This window comes from Procambarus clarkii, chromosome 4 (genome assembly GCF_040958095.1).
Source record: "Procambarus clarkii isolate CNS0578487 chromosome 4, FALCON_Pclarkii_2.0, whole genome shotgun sequence".
Classification (NCBI taxonomy): Eukaryota; Metazoa; Arthropoda; class Malacostraca; order Decapoda; family Cambaridae; genus Procambarus; species Procambarus clarkii.
The window spans coordinates 45,398,000-45,425,027 of record NC_091153.1 but is presented as its reverse complement, the minus strand read 5'-3'; the positions used below and the strand labels follow the sequence as shown (position 1 = coordinate 45,425,027).

The window sequence follows — 27,028 nt, the reverse complement described above, 5'->3', positions numbered from 1 at the left end:
CAAGCTGGGGATCATTATTGGTTCATTAGAGACTCGTTCGTATTTGGGGAAGTGAAGGAGTGGCTGTTGGCCATTGTTAATTGCCACTTCAGACTCGCAAAATTTTAACCAATGGGGTGAGTTTTAGGGTGAATGTCAACCAATCAGCGGCCGGGTTTGGTGGGCTGCTGGTTATAAAAGGAACGATGTGACAAAATGCACTTCAGTGTGGTTTACCTCACTTTTGGTATACAGTTCTAGCTTCGTCTCTTTTGAGATTCGCTGTATGGTGAGGAACCTCCCTCTCACCCCCGACCCCTTTGCCGCGTGCCCCCTCCTTTCCCCGCCCCTTTGCCGCGTGCCCCCCTCCTCCCGCCCCTTTGCCGCGTGCCCCCCTCCTCCTTCTCCCGCCCCTTTGCCGCGTGCCCCCCTCCTCCTTCTCCCGCCCCTTTGCCGCGTGCCCCCCTCCTCCTTCTCCCGCCCCTTTGCCGCGTGCCCCCCTCCTCCTTCTCCCGCCCCTTTGCCGCGTGCCCCCCTCCTCCTTCCCCCGCTCCTTTGCCGCGTGCCCCCCTCCTCCTTCCCCCGCCCCTTTGCCGCGTGCCCCCCTCCTCCTTCCCCCGCCCCCTGCTGCCCTTTTGCCTTGTTGCGTCTCCCTCCCTTTCCCTTGGTTCCCCGTCCGGGAACCAAGTGTGGGGGGAGGGGGAACTACAATCATTTCAGAATTATCTTGAATCGAAAGTTTGGGTTAAGTACGCATAATACTGCGTGTGGCACTATAGCTGACCAAACTGGCCTATCTCGTTCCTCTACTCGTATCATGCGAGAGGCTAGCCCCTTAACGTCTGGCTTCCACCTTAAATATGCGGTTAAATATATTGCTAATTTCTTCAAAGTGTACAGTGGGGGTTAATAGACTTTAAAACTACAAATTCGTAACTAATTAGTTTTTTAATGACTAAAATTCAGCAGGCTAGAGCCGAATGTAATAAAATATGAGTGGTCATACTTCGAAGATGCCTGAACCTCTTCCCACACTCTAGGCACTTATTTTTTTTTTTTTTTTTTTTTTTTTTGATATATATACAAGAGTTGTTACATTCTTGTACAGCCACTAGTACGTGTAGCGTTTCGGGCAAGTCCTTAATCCTACGGTCCCTGGAATACGATCCCCTGCCGCGAAGAATCGTTTTTTCATCAAAGTACACATTTTACTGTTGCGTTAAACAGAGGCTACAGTTAAGGAATTGCGCCCAGTAAATCCTCCCCAGCCAGGATACGAACCCATGACATAGCGCTCGCGGAGCGCCAGGCGAGTGTCTTACCACTACACCACGGAGACTGCTGAAGGTGTCTCCTTATAAGGTGTCTCCCCCGAATGCACTAACATGAGTCTTCATATTTCCACGCTGACTGAATCTCCTCCCACACTCAGGACACTCGTGAGGTTTGTCACCCGAATGCACCGACATGCGAGTCTTCATACCTCCAAGCTGACTGAAGCTCTTCCCACACCCTGGACACTTAGGAGTTTCACCTTCTTCGTGACAAGTGCAGATTGTGAAGAATTTCGTGGGCACTTGGCACTCAATGGTGATGCTCCTTTATGAAAGGCGCAGTTTGTATGAAGGTTATACCTTAATGCTGATGTGTGGAAACACAACACCAGCGTTTTGTAGTGTACTGGCGAGGAGGCAAGCAAGAGGTCGCAGAGTCCGCGCGCGCGTGCGTGCGTTTAAGTACCCCACTCGATGCGCGCGCTACTTAGTAGGTTAGACACAAAATCATGGTAATACGTTTTCGTTCCCTGCAGAACTTCACCGCTTTTGGGAAAAGCAGTGACTATTTATATAATTTTGTTAATCGTAAAATTGCCTTGAAGTAGCATTTCAGATCTAATTTGATTTCAGTTTAGTTTAAGTTCTATAATATAAAAAGTTAATGTAATAATTTGTCCTGGTCACTGCACCAGATAGTTAACTACCGGTTCGTAGTGGTACAGTTGTTAACCCCCCCCCCACTCGGGGGTTCTACACAAGGCAATCGGGAGCTTAACAAACGCATCTCGAGTAAAATTCAGAGGCTAATCTCGGGACACTTTCCAACAGTGGATTGTTCTAAGAGTTCAAAAACTTGTTTGGTAATTTACAGCATAGCCATGCACACTGACCGTGTATTAGTCGATTAAAGGACAATGTTAATACCAAGTCTTTTTAATGTAAACGGTTGATAGTTTTACTTTAGTATAAGACTATTCCTGGCAGTCACTGTTGCTACAAAGTTGTAGCATTAATGCTTGTATAAGATTTTTGCTTGGCCCCCTCCCCCCCTCTCCCAAATAGTTTCAGCCTCTGATTTTGCAAGTAATCTACAAACATTAAGGTTCTCAAACCTCTAGCCTGAAGCTTAACAAATGGTTTTAAAATCTTGAATAGTAGTAACTTGAGAGATAATCTCAATTTAATTTTGAAGAGAACATTTTAACTTTAGTGTAATTATTTCAAAGATGGTAACTTCATAATTTTTACCTTGGTTTGCTTTAGTAACCATATTCTTGCACAAAGGTTAAGTCTAAAGCACACTTTTGAGTCTTAAATTGGTTTTACTTTTTCAGATTCCAGATTGCTTTTGCTTGACAATACTAGTGGGTGTGGTGTCTGGGGACCACTGCAGTCAGACGGTGCCCTGGTGGTGATCTTCGTCTTCTGAGGACCTGATTAATTAAGTTTGTCTCCTCTCATCGCAAGTCTTCCTTCAGGGGATGTCTACATTTTTCCCCAAGACCTAAACTGGTTAAACTAAATTTAATAATAATTTAACTTTGCCTAAAGTTGATTTTATTTCCTAGCAATATTGTGGCTCAAATTTCCTCAAAAGCAAATGATTTGGCTAAATTTTGAGCACTGCTCAATCCCACAAGGTCTCCCTGCTGTCCTGTGCTCTGTTCCACAAGGTCGAATAACTGACCATTCCAAAGATGCACGAACTGTAATTGTTCTGGTAATTGATATTTCCTGATAGTATGTGCTGGTGATATTCACAAATATGTACCAAAGCCATAACATAAAACTATGATTGTAATCACTGATATCACCTTGTATCACTTGTACTAATGCACATTTTACTCGACTACACCTATAAATGCTAAATTTATGCTACAATGCACTTGTTAACCCTCAAATTTTAATTTACTGTACCTATTAATCTATAAACTACTTAATATACCTGTAAATTAGTTTTGCTAAACATCACCAACTTAATCATGTTAAATTAAGGACCTGCCCAAAACACTATGCATGTTAGTGGCTTTAAAAGAATGTAAAAACATTTATGTACTTGTAAACCCAATGTACTTTTTGTATATAAAGTATTGAACCAAACAATCCTGTGGGTGTAAGGGTCTATATTTCCATCCCTTGGGAGTGGGGTTAGGGAGTGTTGTGGACACCATAACCATCCTGTGAAAAGTATTGGTTCCCATTCCCGGTTGTAGAATCAGATTCGTTCTAGATGGCCAATCGTGACTTCTAGGTTCTAATCCTGGACGGGACAAGAATGGCCACATTTCCTTTCAGCTAATGCTGCTCTTTTAAATGCAGTAAGGAAGTACTAAGAGTTAGCTTGTTGTGGGGTTGCATCCTGGGCGGGGTCAGTAATAAGGCCTTGAGAGGGGTAGTGGCCTCGGTGTAAGTCTACAGTGAATGAATACTAGAGCTTCATGTCCCTTGAGACTTGGCATTATTATAACCATCCTGTGGGTAGTAGTTTACCCTACTAAATTAGTTTTCTATAATTAGCCTTCCTAGTTTGGTGCCTTCTTTTGATAATAATTTAATCTCATTTTTTTAAGAATCATGGTGTTCTCTTTAATATAAATTCTCAAATTATTTATATATTAAGGTCAAGTTAAGTATTAAGTATAAAAGTTAAGAAATTTGTCCTTCTGAAGATGGTCTCCATGCTTGGATACAGTAGTCCAAATGATAGAAAATATATATTAAATTTTATCACCCATGCAGATGAAAAATGTTTACCAAACCACACGCACTAGAAATTGAAGAGATAATGACGTTTTGGTCCATCCTGGACCATTATCAAGTAAATTGTGATGAGACAAGATTGATAGAAATTAAGCCACCCTAGAGGTTGTACGGGCATGACTAGCCCATAAATGAGGTTTATTGTTTAAGATTCAGCTACTGGAAACAAGTTTCAAGTAGCATGGGCTATGGTGAGCCCGTAGTGGATTTACTGGCTGTAACTGTGAATGGGGTGAGATGAGGGAGGCAAGGGCAATAAGTATAAAAGTAGTGAGGAGATGGAAATCTTAGGAAGTTAATCTTAAGGCAAAAGGTATGGAAGGTAAGGTGTAATAGTGTAATAATAGGAGTAAGAATGAGAACATGAGAAACAGAAGAAAAAAATGAGGGGTAGGCTGATGTTAGGTCACATTTGTTAGAAAGTTTAGAACATTTGAGCATGTACTGTGAAAGGTTAGTCAACAGCAACAAAGCCAGGACAATGGTTCATGTTGGGTAGGTTGTGTATCGGAGCAGAATCAATAAGACTGTGTCTGTATTGAGGCAGGAAAGATTATTTTAGAGGAAGACCAATCGATAGGATGACCAGCATCCATAACATGACAGATGAGAGCATTGTTAGTGTCTGCAGACTTAAAAGAAGTGTTAAGTTTGTCATCGAGTTCCTTAAGTGTGCGGCCAGTTTCACCAAAGCATTGGAGAGGACAAGACAAACAGGACATTGAGTAGACACCAGCAGCATTAGAAGTGAAGTGTGAACCAGATTACTACGAAGAGTGTTAGTGTGTCGAAGGGCGAGCTTTATGCCAAGAGGACGAAAGGTATTAGAGTTTTGAGTTCAGACATGAAGGGAGGGCAGAGCACAGTGCTAAAAGGTCTGGAAGCAGGTTTTGGATGAAAGAAATTTCGTTTAGCTTGAGAATAGGCACAGTTGATAACATGTAAAGGGTAACCAAGGCGAGGGAAGGATTGGTAGATAAAGAAAATTTCAGAATCAAGAAACTGAGGGTTGCTGATGCTTAGAGCGCGGAGAAAGAGAGACGAGGACACTTTTCTTAACAGGAGGAGGATGGTCGGACAAAAAGTGAATGTACATGCCACTATGCATAGGTTTGTGGTAGACAGAGAAAGAGAACCCAGACACAGAGCTGTGAACATGAACGTCAAGAAAAGGAAGGAGGGAATTAAATTCCGGTCCAACATTGAAATGTATGGAAGGAATCTGATTAAGAGAGGAGAGGAAAGGCTGGAAAAGACTAAGGTTATGAGTCCATAAAGCAAAAATGTCATCAACATAGCAAACCCAGAGAAAAGGACGAGTATCAATAGTGGGAAGAAGAACCGTTTCAAAGTATTCCATGTAGAGATTGGCAAGAACAGGGGAGAGAGGAGAACCCATAGTGACACCAAAAGTTTGAGAAAAGTATTTACAGTTGAAAGAGAATGAGTTAGAGTCAACACAGGGTCTGATGAGTTCCAGGAAAACGTCAGAGGGAAGTGGGAGAGGAAGAAGGCCCTCAATCACCATCTGACTAAGGAAAGAGAAAATGTCATCAAGAGGAACATTATTAAACAGAGTCGACATCAAGACTAAGTATCTTACAGAAGGGCTGCAGGCGCAGTCTTTCTATGAAGTCCTGAGTGACAAAGGTGGGCAGGAGAAAACATGCCAAGGTAAGGAGTCAGAGTTTTAGGTAGCCAAGAGGTAAGAGGATAGCCAGCAGATCCCCTTGAAGAAATGATAGGATGGAAAGGAACACCAGGTTTGAGTCTTAGGTAGACCATAGAAATAAGGAAGAGAAGGGCAGATGACTTGGAAATGTTTAATAAGATCGAAGTCAGGAGATCAAAGAATAGAGAGCTGTCTTGGTTTGCGGTTGAAGGAAGTTTTAAGGTGATCCAAAGAGTTAGAAGTCAGAGGAGCATATGTGCGGGAGTCAGAGAGCAAGACATCTGCTTTCTGGAGGTAGTCCTCACGGTCAAATAAAACCATCGAATTGCCTTTGTCGGAAGGAAGGATAAGAATAGAGTTATTAGATTTCAGGGAGGCAAGGGCAAGCTGGAAGCATTGAGGAAGGTGGTGATTTTTAGAAAACAAGCTGTCAAGAATGGGGATAAGGGCCCCTCTAAAAACAGACAGGTCCAAAATAGTACTAGTTAGAATTGTCAATTCTAACTCTCTTACTATTTACTAGTTAGAATTGTCAATTCTAACTCTATTACTATTTTGGACCTGTCTGTTTTTAGAGGGGCCCTTATTTCCGTTCTTGACAGCTTGTTTTCTAAATATCACCACCTTCCTCAATGCTTCCAGCTTGCCCTTGCCTCCCTGAAATCTAATAACTCTATTCTTATCCTTCCTTCCGACAAAGGCAATTCGATGGTTTTATTTGACCGTGAGGACTACCTCCAGAAAGCAGATGTCTTGCTCTCTTACTCCCACACATATGCTCCTCTGACTTCTAACTCTTTGGATCACCTTAAAACTTCCTTCAACCGCAAACCAAGACAGCTCTCTATTCTTTGATCTCCTGACTTCGATCTTATTAAACATTTCCAAGTCATCTGCCCTTCTCTTCCTTATTTCTATGGTCTACCTAAGACTCAAACCTGGTGTTCCTCTCCATCCTATCATTTCTTCAAGGGGATCTGCTGGCTATCCTCTTGCCTCCTGGCTACCTAAAACTCTGACTCCTTACCTTGGCACGTTTTCTCCTGCCCACCTTTGTCACTTAGGACTTCATAGAAAGACTGCGCCTGCAGCCATTCTGTAAGATGTTTAGTCTTGATGTCGACTCTGTTTAATAATGTTCCTCTTGATGCCATTCTCTCTTTCCTTAGTCAGATGGTGACTGAGGGCCTTCTTCCTCTCCCACTTCCCTCTGACGTTTTCCTGGAACTCATCAGACCCTGTGTTGACTCTAACTCATTCTCTTTCAAGGGTAAATACTTTTCTCAAACTTTGGGTGTCACTATGGGTTCTCCTCTCCCCTGTTCTTACCAGTCTCTACATGGAATACTTCGAAACGGTTCTTCTTCCCACCATTGATACTCGTCCCTTTCTCTGGCTTTGCTATGTTGACGACATTTTTGCTTTATGGACTCATAACCTTAGTCTTTTCCAGCCTTTCCTCTCCTCTCTTAACAATCTGGCTCCTTCCATCCATTTCAAAGTTGAATGGGAATCTAATTCCCTCCTTCCTTTTCTTGACGTTCACATTCACAGCTCTGTGTCCGGGTTCTCTTTCTCTGTCTACTACAAACCCATGCATAGTGGCATGTCCATTCACTTCTTTTCCTACCATCCTCCTTCTGTTAAGAAAAGTGTCCTCGTCTCTCTCTTCCTCCACGCTCTACTCATCAGCGACCCTCAGTTTCTTGATTCTGAAATTTCCTTTATCTACAAGTCTTTCTCTTGCCTTGGTTACCCTTTACATTTTATCAACTGTGCCTATTCTCAAGCTAAACAAAATTTCTTTCATCCTAAACCTCCTTCCAACACTAGTAGCACTGTACTCTGCCTTCCCTTCATATCTGAACTCAAAACTCTTACTAATACCTTTCGTTCTCATGACATAAAACTCGCCTTTCGACAAACTAACACTCTTCGTAGTAATCTGGGTTACACTTCTCTCGTTTCTAATGCTGCTGGTGTCTACTCTATTTCCTGTTCATCTTGTCCTCTCCAATACTTTGGGGAAACTGGCCGTACACTTAATGACAAAATTAAGAAACTCAAAAGAAGTGTTAAGTCTGCAGACACTAACAATGCTCTCTTATGTCATGTTTGTGATTCTGGTCATCCTATTGATTTGTCTTCCTCTAAAATAATCTTTCCTGCCTCTACTCTATACATACGCAGTCCTATTGATTCTGCTCCAATACACAACCTACCCAACATGAACCTTAGTCCTGGCTTTGTTGCTGTTGACTCTTCCCTTTCACAGTACATACTCAAATGTTCTAAACTTTCTAACAAATGTGACCTAACATAAGCCTATCCTTCATTTTTTCTCTTTCTTTCATTTTTCTTTTTCTTTCTCTTGTTTCTCTCATGTCCCCATTCTTACTCCTATTATTACAGCCTCTATTACACCTTACCTTCCGTACCTTTTGCCTTGCTCTTTTCTTCCTCTAAGATTTCCGTCTCCTGACCTCTCTTGACATAATGCCGTTGCCTCCCTCATCTCATCACAATCGACTTGATAATGGTCCAGGACGAACCGAAACGTCGTCGTCTCTTCAATTTCTAGTGCGTGTGATTTGGCCAACATATATCACCTGTGAAAAAATGTATGAAGGAAAAATCAAACATAACAATATTCACATCTTTATTATACATTTGCATGGTACTAAAATGTGTCTAAAAGGTGGCACTGGTGAGTGAAAACTTGTTCTTATAAAGTTACTAAGTATTGAAACAGGAGTATAGACGTACGAGTCTGACTCGGTACTCTGGACATTCTGCTGTGGCAACGATAGTGCTGTTATATTAGTACTGTATCCACATTTGTAAGGTGGACATAAATAGGTATGTGATTTAAACTGCTGCTCAAAGTGCATGCAACAAATAATTTATTATTTAATGTGTTATTGATGACCATTCAGCTGATAAAACTGCTTCCAACAACAGTGTGTATGAGATACACACTTGATGAGATACTTGAGATTCAAATTGATGAACTAAAACTATACAGTATTTGCAAATTTAATTTGATCAAAGAAATTTTGTTAATTTATTACTGGCAATTCAACAACAGTATTATTATTTAAGAATTTTTCAAATTTGTCATAATTATTACTCCTATACTCAATCCCATTTCTGAACTAATATGAAATGCATGATGATGATGTCATGATACTGACAATGACTTTCAGAAACATTGATACTTTAATAAAAACAGCATCATCATTTATAACTTCATTATCACCCTAAGATAAACAAACAAATGATAATTAATAGTTTCAATTTAGTTAACAAATGCAGTCAAATTACGTCTTGTTAGTGAAACTGTTGACTCAAATAAGCATTAGCAAATTTGCAATGCTCATGTCACCTAAAACTGAATAAAATCAAAATTTTTGTGGCTGGAGGAAATTTCCAAGTTGTCTTATTGAAGTAAGTAACTCGCTGAAATTTCATCCATCAACATTATAAAAAAAACAAGTTAAATGAAGCTGAATGACCATTGTACATAATAGAAAATGCTGTTTCTATTGAATTACATAATGTAAATACTTTCTTCAGATCTGTATTGTGTGCTCACAGAAGCAAAAGCAATTAAAAACCAAAAACGTATTCTCGGAAAGATTATGGCATTACAAGAGTCATGAAATGTGCTACAAAAGACTAGACTAGCATTTCATGCACTGGAATGATTGGTGGAAATGCAAAATGGTGTGTGAATGTGATCTCTCACATTATGGGTAAAATAAGTTTTTAATCAGATATTAAATATACTGTATTCTATTTTGATAACCTCATGGGACATCAAGAACAACAGTCAATAATCTCATAGATTAGAATGAATATTAATTGTAAGTTCTCTCAAAAATCAATGTTGATATAGCTTCTTTAATTGTGTTCAAACACAATGAAAATGTAATACAATATGTTTATATACTTACGATCTTTGTTCCTAACATCACAGATAGTTTCGCTTAACGTATACCTATGCACCTCATCAACCGCATCTTGTTGTAAGACTGCCTTTTTCTTGTTGTAAGACTGCCTTTTATGATCCTGTTCCGAGCACCAAAGGGCCCTAGTCCTCCGACGCCTCCTCTTGACATTATCTCTGCTAGTACAATATACTGTATATCAAACAAGACTGCTACCACAACCATTCTCACCATCTTAGCGTAGCAAATTGGTCAGCTTTTAAATATGATTATCAGAGCTATTTGTGCTAATATCATATTTTGTAACTGCAGAAGGCTCTGCATAACATGAAGGAATAAAAAGGTATTCCTGAGTTGTGAAACTTGAGCTTTAATACAGAACAGTAGAGTACTTCATAATCATAGCTACTTAAATATTCATTATTCACTCATATTACTACATTCTTCTAAATTTGAGAGAGGCAGGGACAGAGGCTGAAAGGTGGGGAATGTTGCAGGGAATAATGTTATTTACTTCACTACTCAACTTATATAACTGTTAAGGTTTCTTTTAACAAAAAAGTGCCTAAAGTTACCAGAAGATATAATTCGTAGACCAATCAACCTCAAACAATAGTCTCTATTAAGGTTGCCCTGCATGGTACCTGACCTGTGTTTGGGCTTAGGTTTTCTTTATTTTGCGAGTAGCTACGAGGTGTTGGTCCTCCCTTTTCTCCCCATTTTCCTTCGGCTGGTCCTTGATTTGTCTTTTTTGGGGAAGTAGACTCATCCCTATGAGAATGTGTTATGGCATTACTTGTACTGGCAGAAGGAGGATCTGGAGGTCGGACCTCGTCCAACTGAGAAATTAAACTGCGTGTCGAGTCTGGAGAAGCCAAAGGGGCTGCCCTAAATATTGGTTTCCTGATCACTTCATCGTCTGGTTCGACAGAATCCTCCTCTCGGTAGGTCCCCACTGTATACGCCACAACTGTTGCATGGTCCAACTTGCCAGGCACCAAAGCCAACTTTTCGCATACCTGTGTAGGATTCATTAAGCTGAATAGTACATTTGTATATACATGGAAACAAATTCATTTGAAAAATTAGAGAATGCTGAATGCGTTTTTGGCTCAATTCGCCTTCATCAGAGCAAGATAGTGAAAAACATGAATTTTTCCAAATGTGGTTTTCCGCATACTGTACTTGGATCAGTGTTTTTAATTGTTGTTGCATATTTGTATATATATATTTAGTTTACATTTTTGTGTATTAATCTTACAAAATAACACTTAAGCCAATTTTGTAAATGAAAAGCTTAAAACAAATTGTTTCCACTAATACATTCTGTCTGTAATACATACTGGCTCCTGTCAATGTAGCCTTAATGCAGTACACACTTCATTTACAAAATATGTCCATTGTAAGTCTGTCAGAATATTATAACAAAATTATACATCACTAATTGAAGATAGTATAGTGTCACAATTTACAGATTAACAAATTTCTAAATTAGTGATATCCTTAGACCCAAATAACCACTTTTAATCATTTACTAATTTAATAGTTATTGTGTTGTGCTCTTTACCAAACCAACTGCTACAAATAAAAAAATTAAAGGGGAAACAAACTGATGTGGAATATACTCCATAATTAAAAAGCTTTAGGTGGCTATTTCTATTACTGTATTTGTAATTAAGTATGAATAAATTGGGTTAGGCAATGAACACAAAATTTAATACATTTAAAACAAACCTTTCTACGTCTGTTTCGTTGGTCTGATCTAGAGAGTTCCTTTGAAGCTGGAGGATACAAGTCTGGATCCTCTAGAATGCGCCGTTTAGCCACTGTCAACTTCGTGGCAAAGTGAACCATCTCTAAACAGAGGCCTTGAGCACTTGTGACAGGACCCATGCTTGTCAGGCCACAACGTAAGAGATCTTCCATACGCAAGAGTGTTAGTTCATGTCTTTGATGAGCCTCAACCAGTGGAAGGAATGGATCTGTGCTCACATCCTCGTCGTCAGGGAGTCCAGCTCCTACTGACTTAACATTGTTTACAGGCTGTTGGATAATAAGAAAAGTTATGATCACTTAAGATAACAATTATGCACTTAAGATTACATTGGTTATTAGAGACTTCTATTTTAGCAAAAAGAAAAATTCTCAGGTATATTATAAAACAAGTCTAAATCTATCTAAAACTCTATCTACTGTAGTTACCTACATCTCTATTTTTAATCTCTTTCTCAGTTAAAAGGTTTGAATAATGTGAATAAGTAAAAATTTGGATTTCTATACTTAATCTAACAAGATAAAAATCGGTAATGTTTTCTTGATAAATATAATTACGGTGTTATACAAGCCATATGAAGAAACACTGGTGATACTTGGAATTATTTCATGCAAATGATTTAAAGTTGCAACAATTACCGGTACACTCAAAATCTGCAAAAGATTCCTCACCTGTTTTCCTCGTCCAGGACAAACTGGTTGTTCTTTCACTCCCGGTTGAGGTCTTCTTCCTCTGCCTCTCTGTTGTTGCTGCTGTTGTTGTTGCTGCTGCTGTTGTTGCTGCTGCTGTTGTTGCTGCTGTTGCTGCTGCTGCTGCTGTGAATGCTGCCGGGTGGGTTGGTGTCGCTCACCATTTCGTCTACTTTGTCCACTACTTCGAGATTCTCTTGATGAGTTTTGTGGCTTGTGTCCCTCGCCTTGACTCTCTTGGGATCCATTCTGCTGCTCTCTGGCTCCTGAACTGGGTTTCTCTGTACTTTGTGATTCTTTTGAAGAACTCTTACTTTCTTTCTCTTTCTCTTTTTCCTTTTCTTTCCTAGGAATTGCAAATTTTCCAACAACTGGATCAAAGTTATCTGAGATACCATCACTGGTCAGAAAGACAATGTCTCCAGAATCACAATAGGTTAACGAACAAGTTAAATTGTTCAACTCGGGATTCTGACCATCTACAGGCCCCAAAGCGCCCAAGGCATCTCGCATATCACGCATACTGTAAATATCGTGTGAACCTGAAATGCCAAATTAACATAGATGAATTATGGAGAAAAAAAAATTATTTGTAAAATCACATAACATTTTCAATGTCAAAAATAGTCATAGCATATTTAACTCATGTGATACAGTAAATAGTAACTTAAAACCTAATTATACTCAAGATTCATGACTACCGGATTATCCTACCTTGTGTGATCTCTCGCACCCCATATTTCTGAGAATAGACATAAGCGAGCGAGTCTCCAACATTACACACACACACCACAAACTGCTCCTTGTTTGCTAGTGGTGCAACAACAGCCGCAGTTAGAGTAGTTAACATTCCATCTTCTTGAAGGATAAGGCTATGTGCTGCATGAAATGATCGTAAGAGTGCCACAAAGATGTCCTGGTGGAAAAAAGCAGCATGTTAACAATTACTTATATACATCCGACATGCTTTGCCATGCCATACAGCAGAGTAGCTCACAGAATACATTTTTAATCAAAGCCTCAACAAATTTCCAGATGCCTCCATCTATAGGTCATTCTTAAATGCTGTCTCTATGATTCGTGCATTTTTGCTTGGTTCTCTCTCTCACCTGATGGCTGTCATCCTTTTCCCTTCATAATACTGAACTTTAATTATGGTAATTTTAATTTTATCATTCCTAAATCTGTCTATTTACTTATATAATATTGTGAGACTTGCCACTTTGATATAGTTTTGATAACCTGACATAGGCCTAGTTATTACATATGATAGTGCACCCAAATTATAACTAAAAGGGACTAAAAACAAAACAAAATCAACTGGAAGAAATTATGAATTTAAAACCTCTTCTGATAAAAATATGCACATTTATTCAGAACAAATGTTTAATTATTTTATCACTAGAATGCCAGCTATCAACTAGATGTCGGTGAACTGACTGTTGTGGTTTCTGGCGGCGAGGCAGCAGGAGAGTAGAGTGCCGTGTTGAGATGATGCAGGCACCCGTGAATGGCACACCTGGCTGCTATACTGGCCTTCTCCCCCCAGTTGACCCCATCAGCCAAGGCCAGGATGGCACTGTCTTCACGTGCCACAACTCCAAATGCATCAGCTATTGGGTTACCTGTTAATATAACAAGTAATTATTATTATTTTCAATCTCTCCATCAAAACATTAAAAATTAGTAGATTAAATAGAAGTTGCTGATGTAATGGTATACCATTAGTAATGTCTTCTCACAGACATAATAACATAGGACAAAAACCCCACACTTGTGTATATGTGAAATTTATGTAAGGAATTTACGCTAAGTCTTTCGCACTCTCCTGAGTGCTTTATCAAGATCCGAGTGTGTGATTAGGACGAGACTTACATCTCAACAACTAATTGGCTAGCTACATCTATAAATCCTTTTTCCATGGATATATTTGAGTGATCCTTTCCTCAGTGCAAGATTTAATTCCTGACATCTCAGTCAAATTCCTCCTTATATTGTATGTTAATTATTTTGCCTTGTATGAGATGTAATTTTTCATATTACATTATTTCCCTACAGTACTTCTCTTCCAATTTTTATATATTGAAGAAATAGAAGAGTAGGTGGGGAAGCATCATCACCAATACCCGAGTGTGTGGACAGTTATCTCATAACAAAAATGGATTACAGGTACTAATTGGTTCCTTCCAAATGTCAAGACTAGTAGAACTTCAGGTTGTTGAGATATTTTTAGCCCATCATGGTACAGTGGGAAGTGAGTGTTTCCGGGAAGCCCAGAGATGAGTGTTCAATCCTAATCAATCAGGTTTGATGTCTGCACATGGCAAGATGCATATGATGAGTCACAATAACATGGCTGAAAAATAATTACTAAACCACACAGTAGAAGATGAAGATACGACGACAACGTTTCAGTCCGTCCTGGTCCATTATCAAGTCGATTGTGATAATGGTCCAGGACGAAACGAAACATCGTCATCTCTTCATCATCTGGTGTGTGGTTTCGTCAACATGGCAAGATGTTTACACTAGGGTACACCAGATGCTTCTGTTAAGCTAGCAGTCACTAAGGATCTGAGAGCTAGCCATCAAGTACAGTAGTTGACCTGGTTAGGAAAATTTGAACTTGCCTAACCGGTTTCCGGTCCCAAACGAAGGGTAATACTGTACAGTACATCCAAAGGAAGGTCAGTTTTATTATCAAGCATAAGTGCTTTATGCAAAGAAATGCCAAGGTGAGATTATATGTCCCGCTGCCAGGAACAGGCAGCCAGTACTTAGGTTTACCCAGGCCCATCAGGGTCAACTACTGACCTTCCTTAGGATGCAATCCACAACAGTTGCCTAACTCCCAGGTATCTGGGAGTTGGGCAACTCCCAGAGTTAGGGAGTAAGGACTCCCTAACTCTCAATTTCAAAATCCAACTGGAAAGGATTATCAAGGCAAATACAGTTATAAACTTTCGACAAGCCGGCGACTTCTTGTCCTCGTTGAGGCCACCAGTGTCAGTGACCCTCAGGGAAATTCAGATAAAATCTATGGCAACGGCGGGTAGGCAGTTCCATGGGTTAATAACCCTGTGGGTAAAAAAGCATCTTCCATTCTCAGTCCTTTATTGTGGCTTGCTGAGCTTGAAACCATTGCTCTTTGTGTTACATCTGACCTGAAGAAAATATCCAGATTAACATCCTCTAACTTGTTCAGTATTTTAAAAGTTTCAATGAGATCTGCCCTGTCATGCCTGGTTTGCAGTGTTGTTAGCCCTGTGGCCTTCAAGCATTCTTGATACGAGAGATGACTTGACTCTGGAATCACCTTTTATTGCCCGGTGTTGCACCTTCTCCAGAGCAGCTATGTCCTTCTGAAAATGAGGTCTCCATGCTTGGATACAGTAATCTAAGTGGGGCTGCACCAGAGATTTATAAAGTTAAAGCATTTCCTTCTTTTCCTTATAGTCAAAAGTATGCTTGATTATCCCAAGAGTTTGGTTAGTTTTCCTGACTGCTGCACCCACCTCTGTAGTGCAACTTTTAATGAGTAGTGAAATTTGACTCCAAGATCCTTTTCTTCATCAATCTGATGTAATGTAATGCTATTAATTTGGTAGTTGTGGCATGGGTTGTTATGCCCCACGTGCAAGGTCTTCCATTTGTCGATATTAAAACACATTTGCCAGTCGTCTGACCATTTATGGAGTTCATGAAGATCTCTTTGTAAGGCCTCAATATCATTATCAGTTTCCACTTTACCATAAATCTTTGTGTAAACCTATACAACATTATCTATATTTAATTCTACAGTACTATGATTAATAATAATTATTAATCATTCTATAAATATAGATAATGCTGTATAGTTATAGATTATGATATATAAGAGGAATAAGGTGAATATCAGTAACTGTAACTAATCATAGAAATCGCACAGTGACAATACCCACCGGCACGCTCGCTGGTGACTGGATGGCGCTCGTAGAGTGTTGTGGACAGACCATACGCACGCCTATGAGGTCGATTCCAGTTCAGAAGGCCAGCAATCTCCTCTGTCTCGCTCCTCTTCAGGTCTGGGTTCGGGACTAATTGAGAGAACACTAATAAATGAAACTGAAAACAACATTTGAAAGGTATTCTGAGGGTCATTTTGTATGGAATGAAAAAACCCATATGAGAGAAATCTTAATACTGTATCTGCTACATATATTCCTGTTACGATTCTTTATTGGATTATTGTTTAAGTAACTTTATTGCAACTTTTTACAGGCAATGACTATTCTCCTATAAAATATGTATATAAAGTTTAATGAAAAAATGCATGTATTCCCCAATCAGTTCTGCAAGACACAAACACGAATACACATAATGCACAAGCACACCCATGCACACAAGAACACATTACTCAACAAAGGAATAAAACTGAAAAATCAACATTTAATCAAAATAATGAATCATGTAATTTATAATGTACTACTTCAGATCCACCACAGAAATCTGAGGCAGTGAAGATATATAATATATATTATATGGGTCACATACTATATGTCATATGGGAGGCCATATAATTCATATTAATGTATGATATTGTATAGTTACATATAATGTATGATATTGTATAGTTACATAATTGCACACCCAACTTGGAAGTTGTGTTTGTTGTATTTACAAGTACAGTACTGTAGGACTCAAACACTACATTACACAAAGGGGAAGAGATTATTTAATTTAGCTGTAGATTACAGATAGATAGCTGTAGAACTATTTCCTTCAATGTGCAATTTTTTAATTTATGTAAAAATTAAAATACAGTACTAATATGCATACAATATTATGAAATTATTGGAAAATTTACTAAGCCAAGTCTAATTACAAAAGCAAACAAAAAATAAAAAATAAAATACCATTTTCTTGTAAGTGATTCAGTGTGATTAATATATTTGAACAATTAATGTTCAACCAAGTACAGTATTATCTGGCCACAACAATTTATTAACAATTAAGACTCACATACTTGCATACATCACATGACTTGGGAGACATACATTTATTGAAGTCAACATGCATACACACCAAACACACAAATCAGAAAATAAAGAATTGACGACATTTCGGTCCGTCCAGGACCATTATCAAGTCCATGTAATGACTTACACATCTTGATAATGGTCCAGCAAGGACTGAAACATCGTTAATTTTAATTTTCAGATGTGTTGGTTTGGGTGTCTAATTTTCAGCGTCGTTATAGTGACATTGTCAGCATGCATACTTTCACTGTTGTTTATACATGTAAGGAATGACGTCCTGATATTGTACTCGCAATACTAAATTAAGATGCTAATAGAGGCTGACAGTGACGAGATGGGTTAATGTGCAATCTGAGATGATCAAGTTATGGCAAGCATTAACCAGATGATATTTTAAGAGTTATCGTGAGCTGTCATTATTATATAGGCACTACAAATGTGAAAAAATGCACGGTGAATACATTAGCAAACTGAAACAAATGTGCAGTGCAAGGTGTGAAAGTAAGAATGCCGGAAAATATAAAAATATTCTAGGCTACTGCATGAAAAATGTGAGAAAAGTGTAGATCTAATCGTTGATGTTATAACAAAATGGTTTGATATGAACAAATGGAAAATAATGTGCTTCGGACATATGGCAATGTGAAGTATGATGGGCAAAGTGAAACAAATATGATTCAAAAGATACAACAGTTTGAAGGAGATAAGTCTATGCTTCGTATTGTTTCCATGGGATTTACTCGAAGCCCTTCGTTTATTGGCCTGTTATGAACTACCATCAACAAATTATTAAGCTTCAAAAACAACATTATGAAACATGGTGAGATTGATGATAAAAATAGGAGAACAGCATAAGACTACTGCATAGTCTTTCAGTTACGAATTATCTTTCGATTTGAGAATGTACGGCTGAGGGCAAGGCATCAAAACAAGCGCCTCCTCATGTAAAAATAAAAATATATATATTGTTTACTTTAAAACTTGATCAAGTACACACATTCATCTAGAGTAATGACAGCGGGAACGGTGATTCCAGTAACTACTTCATTGCAGGCAGAGTCAATGCTGTCTAGACATAAATATGAATAACCTCTGAAGAATGCTGATAGGTATATACAATCTTGGTGATTAGCAGAAAATGGTCAGAATGAAGGATACATGAGTATCAATACTGTATAATAAATCCTTTTGGAGGACTTATACTTAAATTGAGGCATGACAATTGTTTGTTAAGAAAAAAAGGATTTAGAAATGATTCAGTAATATGAAGTTCCTTTAATATGTGATGGATTGGGTTTTTAAGTGCTTTAATATTATTATTATGCCTAAAATGAAATTTATACCAATTATACTAACCTTAGCCTAGTCAGAAAGCTTAAAAAAATCAGATTTAGTTGGAAGTAGCCAATCTTATAACTAGTGCGCCTATATTATTTATAATAATGACGACTAGCACAACAGTACGCAGGGTATGTACATGCTGGGTTAATGAGGGGCACCGTCTGCAGGTGGCTCTGACACAGGGCAGTCATGCTCTCGTGTTCAACGCGGCTAAGTTGACCAAACCACACACTAGAAAGTGTGACAATCGACTTGAGAATGGTCCAGGACGGACCGAAACGTCGTCGTCCCTTCACTTTCTAGTGTGTGGTTTGGTCAACATATTTCAGCCACGTTATTGTGACTCCTCGTGTTCAACGCGGCTAATTCTAATCCTGAGTGTCATGATATAATGTCTGAAGAACATCAGTGCTTTACAGGCATGCGTCCAAGGCACGAAGGTGCAGATTAGGTAAGTGTCAATTGACAGGATGGAGCCAGGCAGACTGACCTGCCATTGCCCCAGCTTCCACTAAATCCAGAGTGAGGAACTTGGCCCGTTGACTGGCCAATCCACCCTCGCTGGCTTCATATGGGAGGTTGTCATCGGGAGGGCTGATGTCTGGATTGTTGTTCCCATTTTCACATACTCTGTCTGCATTGTCGGTCTGGGTGGGGATGCTCTGGGCGTCAGAATCATAAGTCTGGTTATCTAAAGGGACTTGTGTACTCTGCACTGGGGTGTCAACCATTATGAGAGGGTTGAGGTTATCATCCAGTGTGGGCTGCATCATGAGTTTGTTGACTGTCCCCCCACCTTCATCTCTGCAGCTAACCAGCACGGCTTCTACCATGCCCATATTGTCCGTGTTTATACTGTGGCCAGTACTCTCTCTACTAGACCAGACACCTGCATCATAACTACCCTCCTCCATTATATCTCCGTTACTTTCAACATGATTGGCAAGATCACTATCACTTCTCTCATAACCGCTACAACTATTTCTACTAGCACCATCAACACCATTATTACCATTAACACAACCATTATTTGAACCACCACTATCTGAGGGGAGAGTAAGGCCGTAGTTGAGGGGCCCATCACCAAACTGGAGGAAGGCTGCAGGAGGGGCCCGACCCGGGTTTGGGGAAAGTGGTGAGGGCGCCTCCCCTCTCCACGAAGGAGCCTCACAGTCTAGTGAATCCATACTGCGTCCCTCACTAACACCATCACGTGATCTCTTATGAACAGGCGACTTAGGCTCTCGTTTGCGGAAGTATGCAGCTATATCTGCATATGGCGTCTTACGTGGGGGAGGCTTCTGGGAGGTGACGTAGGCATTAGGTTGAGCATCAGACGTGGCGTCATCGGCATCTATGTAGTCAAGATCTGCCTCGTCTCGCTGGAGGGGAGGGTGACCCCTGCGGTTGACGGAGGTCAGGCCGCCGCCGGGGCCGGTGAAGGCGGCCACCACGTGCGAACGAGGGGAACGCAGGGCACGTGACGGTAGTTCCTCGCACGTGCGGCCGTACACGATGGCTGGCTGCACCCCGCGCGTCTCCCTGCAACACAAATCAAATCAGAATATCGCTACATATAATAACCACTACATTTAGTACCCACACACAGTGAAAAGGAGGAAACACACTAATACAAGATACTGTTGTTGACCAAACCACACACTAGAAATGGAAGAGACGACGACGTTTCGGTCCGTCCTTGCACAATCATCTTGAGAATGGTCCAAGACGGACCGAAACGTCGTCGTCTCTTCAATTTCTAGTGTGTGGTTTTGGTCAACATTTTTCAGCCACGTTATTGTGACTCTTCATCTGCATAAGAAACTGTTATTGTTATTTTCCCATGAATCTGGGAAGACCCAGGAGGGCTGCCGGACCTTTCACAACACGGCTTTCCGGGCTCTTGGACCGGACGGCAGTTAGGAGGGTAGAAATAGCCTAAGCTACTCTATCCTTTTGAGAAGTCTTTTATGGTGTCAATAAACGTACTTGAATCACGTGTAGTAAAGATACATTGCTGTTTGCAGGTGATGAGTCACAATAACGTGGCTGAAGTATGTTGACCAGACCACACTAGAAGTTGAAGGGACGACGACCTTTCGGTCCGTCCTGGACCATTCTCAAGTCGATTGCGACTTGAGAATGGTCCAGGACGGACCGAAACGTCGTCGTCCCTTCAACTTCTAGTGTGTGGTCTGGTCTACATTGCTGTTATATATCGCCTATATATATCAATATAATTCGACGATGTATTTGAATATAGCTACACAATACCTAAAGTTTACATGTGGTCGGTTTTCAATGTTTATGTTCCCTGAAATCTAGAAATCTAGAAATGAAATCTAGATAAGTCCGTGAAGAACGGACTTATCTTTTGAATTGCTTGATTAACCGAGTTACTGCTGCTTGCATCCTGCAAGCCTACACAGCTATCACAGCCCAGCTGCTCTAGAAGTATTCTGATGGGAGAAAGTTGACGTATCTTTTACCTTGAATATTCTCTAAGTATTGGAGGAGATGCAGTAAGGTTACCAGGCCCAAGTTAATAACATTTTTGGTAGCCTCATGTGGGAACCATTTTTGGCAGCCTCATGTGGGAAACATTTTTGGTAGCCTCATGTGGGAACCATTTTTGGCAGCCTCATGTGGGAAACATTTTTGGTAGCCTCATGTGGGAAACATTTTTGGTAGCCTCATGTGGGAAACATTTTTGGTAGCCTCATGTGGGAACCATTTTTGGCAGCCTCATGTGGGAAACATTTTTGGCAGCCTCATGTGGGAAACATTTTTGGTAGCCTCATGTGGGAAACATTTTTGGTAGCCTCATGTGGGAAACATTTTTGGTAGCCTCATGTGGGAAACATTTTTGGTAGCCTCATGTGGGAAAATATTTTGGAAGCCTCATGTGCAGAGTATGATGCCTAGCTAGCGTTAACACGTGCCTGTATTGATTAAGATTAAGCCACCCTAAAGGAGGCACGGGCATGAATAACCCGTAAACGCTGAATTGTAATAAAACTATTGTTGTAGGGCTGTTACCATGAGGTGAAGTGTGGAGCGGATGTAGGGAGGGTGTGAAGTCCCCACCGGAACACTCCCGACTATTGTCTCCTATTATCCTGTTGTTTTAGATTCAGCTACTTAGAACAAAAGTTCCAAAGTAGCACGGGCTATGGTGATCCCGTAGTGGACTTACCTGGCACAGGAGCGGGGCTGTAACTGTTGTCTCCTAGTGTGGCCTAATGTACACTGTCATACCTACATCCCACTGGGGCTGGATGGTAGAGCCACGGTCTCGCTTCATGCAGGTCGGCGTTCAATCCCCTGACGGCCAAAGTGGTTGGGCACCATTCCTTTCCCCTCGTCCCACCCCAAATCCTTATCCCGATCCCTTCCCTTTTATGTCCCCTGTTTAGTTATACAGTAAATAATGAAAAAGTAAATGTGTATATTTCGCGAGATGACTTTTAAGCGGTTGATAAGTGAGTGTGAATGTGTACATGCGCTTGACCTCGTCTGCACTGTAGCGGCGTTGCTTCCTGCGGGTCTGTGCTCGATCCCGGATGGTTTACATGGTTGTGCAGCGTTCCTTCACCATGCCTGTCTGTCATATGTGCCTCCCAAGTGTTATATATTCATACGGCATTAAGGTTTTCTCCAAAGTTTCAGCCCCGCTCCTGTGCCCGGTAAGTCCACTACGGACTCACCATAGCCCGTGCTACTTGGAACTTTGTTCCCAGTAGCTGAATCTTAAACAACAAGGTTTTCTCCTGATATTTCGCCACCTCTCAGGTGGGAGTCAGTCTGGCCTTCTGATGTCATCAACCTGGGACCAGATTCACGAAGCAGTTACACAAGCACTTACGAACCTGGGGCCAGAGTCACGAAGCAGTTACGCAAGCACTTACCAACGTGTACATCTTTCCTCAATCTTTGACGGCTTTGGTTGCATTTATTAAACAGTTTACAAGCGTGAAAACTTGCCAATCACCTGTTGTTATTGTTATATCCTCCCCCCCCCCCCAAACACACAACAGCAAGCAGGGCGCCACCAGCAACCCACAAGGACTGCCAGACGGAGAGATCCACAAGTAGACATACATGAAGAAAATTATCATTAATGAAGTAGATAACCCAGGAAATTGGTCGTGTGTGTGGGCGGGCGGGCGGGGGTGTGGGTGGGGGCGGGGAGGACCGTTAAAAACCGTTGGCAAGTTCAATAGCGCATAACACTTAATGTTAACAATGTCATTACTCATCACCTCTCTCTCTCTCTCTCTCTCTCTCTCTCTCTCTCTCTCTCTCTCTCTCTCTCTCTCTCTCTCTCTCTCTCTCTGTCTCTGTCTCTGTCTCTGTCTCTGTCTCTCTGTCTCTGTCTCTGTCTCTGTCTCTCTCTCTAAGTTCATTGAGGTTCAAATACACACAAAGGGATGAGGCAACTCAAGGCATTCTTATCCCGTTCACTACAACGTGTTCATATATCAATACACAAACAATCAACATATTACCCAACAATCTGAGTGATAAACAATGGGTGTGAAGTCTTCCGTTGAGGAAGATTGATAGCTTTTAAGACTTCCTAAAGTGTTTGCGAGTGTACGAGTGCTTGCCTACACTATTCTATCAATTTTAAGAGCAGGGTGCCCATGTCTGCATTGTCTATTCCCCCCTCTGTGTGGTGTATGTATTGAACAACATGCTGGGATGAACAGCCCAGCGGGTTGTTCATCCTATTGGAGGAGGAGGGGGTTATTGTACATGCTGCTATTGTGGAATGTTCACTCACAGGATGAGTGACGCTCCACAATACAGCCTAGCCCCTCTATAGCACTATGTTCATTCACAGGATGAGTGACACTGCCGAATAAACTCACTCTTCGCGGCAAATTGAAATAGTTTAGCCACCACAACATTTGTCCTCACCATATCTCTCGCTCTCTCTTCATATCTATATCTCTATCTCGTATATGCATATTTATGTATTTATTTGTCATTCACTTGCACTATCGGAGCCTCGAATTGCGGCCCCAAAAGTCACAGCCCACAGTCCTGCACACCGCGCTACGAACACCTACAATAAGGATACCTGAGACACCAAACTGGTATCCAACTGAAACTTGAGGCTCTCCCCGAGGCGCACCTTTGGGGAAAAAAGGTGTTGGGTGATCCACATCTTAATCATGTAAATTCATAAACCTGTAGGGGGTAAGGAATTTGTATGTGGGCCCCCCACATACATGTAGGGGCTCACACCACCTACCCCCGCCCATATGTGGGGGCCCACACCACCTACCCCCGCCCATATGTGGGGGCCCACACCACCTACCCCCGCCCATATGTGGGGGGCCCACACCACCTACCCCCGCCCATATGTGGGGAGCCCACACCACCTACCCCCGCCCATATGTGGGGGGCCCACACCACCTACCCCCGCCCATATGTGGGGGGGCCCACACCACCTACCCCCGCCCATATGTGGGGGGCCCACACCACCTACCGCCGCCCACCAGCGCCAATTCATGTATGATGGAGCCGAGAAGGTTGGCGCGAGTCCCCCTGGCGGCCCTAACACGTGTTCCATCAATATCCCGCCCTGGGTGTTGATCTTCCTGCTAACACACGCCCTCACTCTACCCGACACACACACACACACATACACACATATATACACATTATACACATACACACACACAATTATACACACACACACCAGTCTCACCTGTGGAAAGAGCAACAAAATATGGGTACCATTAAGACACATCACATGCTAATGACAATAGTTATCTGGGCATAAATTCTTACTTGATAAATGTCACACCTCAGTTCTAGGCCCCCCCCCCCATCCCTATCCGTCTGCCTGCCTGCCTGCCTGCCTGCCTGCCTGCCTGCCTGCCTGTCTGCCTGCCAGCCTGCCTGTCTGCCTGCCTGCCTGCCTGCCAGCCTGCCTGCCAGCCTGCCTGCCAGCCTGCCTGCCTGCCTGCCTGCCTGTCTGCCTGCCTGTCTGCCTGCCTGTCTCCCTGTCTGCCAGCCTGCTTGCCTGTCTTGTGGCTGTACACCTTCAATAAGCCCCGCAAGTGACACTAGCTGTTACGACCTCATAAATGCCTTAGTAACTACATTGATCGCGTCCTAATGGAGCCACCAATCACAGCGCACATCGCAAACATGCAATAACCACGGGGGGGGGGAGGGAAGTGAAAGGGGGAAGATATGGGTGAGGGGAGAGAGACAGGTCTCAAAGCATCAGTACAAATACCTTTTTCTAAAGACTATGCAGGTTTGGAGAATCTGGAAACCTTAACGGAGCTCAAGCGAATGATTAGGACAATTAATGCCACCAATCACCTTACTATGAACCCCCAATTATCACCCCCGAGACGACCAGCGGCCAGATTCACCAAGCAGTTACGCAGCACTTACGAACCTGCGGCCAGATTCACGAAGCAGTTACGCAAGCACTTACGAACCTGCGGCCAGATTCACGAAGCAGTTACGCAGCACTTACGAACCTGCGGCCAGATTCACGAAGCAGTTACGCAAGCACTTACGAACCTGCGTCCAGATTCACGAAGCAGTTACGCAAGTACTTACGAACCTGTACCTCTTTTCTCAATCTTTGGCGGCTTTGTTTACAATTATTAAACAGTTAATGAGCTCCGAAGCACCAGGAGGCTGTTTATAACAATAACAACAGTTGACTGGCAAGTTTTCATGCTAAACGTTTAATAAATGTAACCAAAGCCGTCAAAGATTGAGGAAAGATGTACACGTTCGTAAGTGCTTGCGTAACTGCTTCGTGAATGTGGCCCCAAAGCGCTTCGAGCGTATGGGGGAAGAGAATGACCAGAGAGTTAAAAGTGTACCAGTATCAGGGGGTGGGCAGGGAACACACACACCCGCTCCCCACATGTAAACATTGTAACACAATTAATATTCACTAACATACGAGCTCTCAAAACTACGCGCCAAATAAAGACTGCCTAACCAGAGAAATATTTACTTTGGAAATTAAATTTGAAGCGTGGTACACAGAACAAGACAAAGACACAAGAAGAGCAGAGATATCAAGGAACACAAAATATATATTCCCTTATAGTTTCCCCTTCAAAACGCGTAAATCTTCCGTCTCTCTCATGGTCGTTGAAAAGTATATACCGACTGAAATTTTAGCCAAATACCCAAAGTTTACTTACTGTAGGTAGCACACACACAGACGAACCGAAACGTCGTCGTCCCTTCACTTTCTAGTTTTTTTATTATTATTATTTTCTACCACAGACGTGGCCAGACATTTACAATGCTAACCAGCATATATACATTTTCCTCTGTCCTCCATGGACAGGGTTAGAGATCAGTTAAACATATAGTTCAGGGATTTATTGAACAATCAACCACAGAAGGTGATTCGGTACTTTTAAAATGCTAAGCTAACCTACATACGTAAATACATAGATACACAGATTTCTAGTGTGTGGTTTAGCCAGCACAGCACAAGGAGATGGTGGGAGTAAGTGTTGGAACTCTTACGTTTAAGAAGACCCGTAAACTAACTGTCACAACTGGTTAATAAATGCTGAATGAGCAGAACGGTTTGAGCAACAAACGCCTCGCCTTTGTTAATGTTTGTAGCCCACTACGCCTCCCACGAGGACAACGCTGCTGCATATTCAATGACCTGGAGAATATGTAGACAACATTTACCTGCCTCAATCCATTCAGTAAGCAGGCGATGAGTCACAATAACGTGGCTGAAGTATGTTGACCAGACCACACACTAGAAGGTGAAGGGACGACGACGTTTCGGTCCGTCCTGGACCATTCTCAACTCGACTGTGTTAGCTAGGCTTTCCCAGAGGGGCGTGTACTCCTGCCCTCACAAGTCCTCATTCTTAGCGTCACCTCGTCCCCCCTCTCACTCCCTCACACCTCACTCGCTCCCCTCTCACTCATATTCATCGCTCGCCCTCACTATTCATCCCCTTTCCCTCAATATTCACTCATCCTCCACCCCTACCCTCTGATCACAACCCTTCCCTCCCCCTCCACCCATTCCCCATTAATTTTCTATTCGATGTCGAGAGCGTTATGAATTTAGATTAATTAAGCATGCCGGGGGAGTGCGTGGAGGGCGGGGAACGGAGGAACTGAGATGCCTCGTGGAGGCATTTTGCTTTTCCTCTAATGCTTCTGTCATAGTGGTTGAGTAACTGTGACAGACAGGATCTTCCCGCTCTAAATCCATGTTGTCCTGGCCTGTGAAGTTTATCATATGCCATAAAACTGGAAATATTATTCCTAATCACTCTTTCAAAAATGTTTATTGTGTGTGATGTTAGTGCAACTGGTCTATAATTTTTTTGCCAAAGCTTTACTATCCCCCTTGTGCAGAGGAGCTATATCTGCTGATGTAAGTGCAGCTGGTATCTCCCCTGTATCTAGGCTCTTTCTCCATATTATGCTGAGTGCTCTCGCTACTGGTACTTTACATTTCTTTATGAATATTGAATTCTGTGAGTGAGGCCCAGGAGCTGAGAGCATAGGCATATTGTCAATTTCTCTTTCAAAGTC

The 27,028-nt window shown here is 41.7% G+C and overlaps 1 protein-coding gene and 1 long non-coding RNA gene across 2 annotated transcripts in view; one reads left to right on the top strand and one right to left on the bottom strand.

Moving 5' to 3' along the window:
- The first annotated feature begins 216 nt into the window (after nucleotides 1-216).
- Nucleotides 217-3,359, top strand: LOC138372052 (uncharacterized). The gene is made up of 2 exons (XR_011230659.1): nucleotides 217-268; nucleotides 2,591-3,359. It is a non-coding gene; the product is annotated as an uncharacterized lncRNA (long non-coding RNA).
- A 4,975-nt stretch (nucleotides 3,360-8,334) lies between these two features.
- The window catches only part of LOC138370257 (uncharacterized), a 79,414-nt gene continuing 60,720 nt past the window's right edge, over nucleotides 8,335-27,028 (bottom strand). Inside the window, exons 2-8 of the mRNA XM_069334265.1 lie at nucleotides 18,951-20,002; nucleotides 16,043-16,177; nucleotides 13,542-13,726; nucleotides 12,816-13,017; nucleotides 12,084-12,643; nucleotides 11,373-11,681; nucleotides 8,335-10,657 (exon numbers count right to left, since the gene is read on the bottom strand). Of these exons, the coding sequence (XP_069190366.1) occupies nucleotides 10,244-10,657; nucleotides 11,373-11,681; nucleotides 12,084-12,643; nucleotides 12,816-13,017; nucleotides 13,542-13,726; nucleotides 16,043-16,177; nucleotides 18,951-20,002 (2,857 nt within the window). The 3' untranslated portion in view covers nucleotides 8,335-10,243. The remainder of the gene's footprint in view (nucleotides 10,658-11,372; nucleotides 11,682-12,083; nucleotides 12,644-12,815; nucleotides 13,018-13,541; nucleotides 13,727-16,042; nucleotides 16,178-18,950; nucleotides 20,003-27,028) is intronic.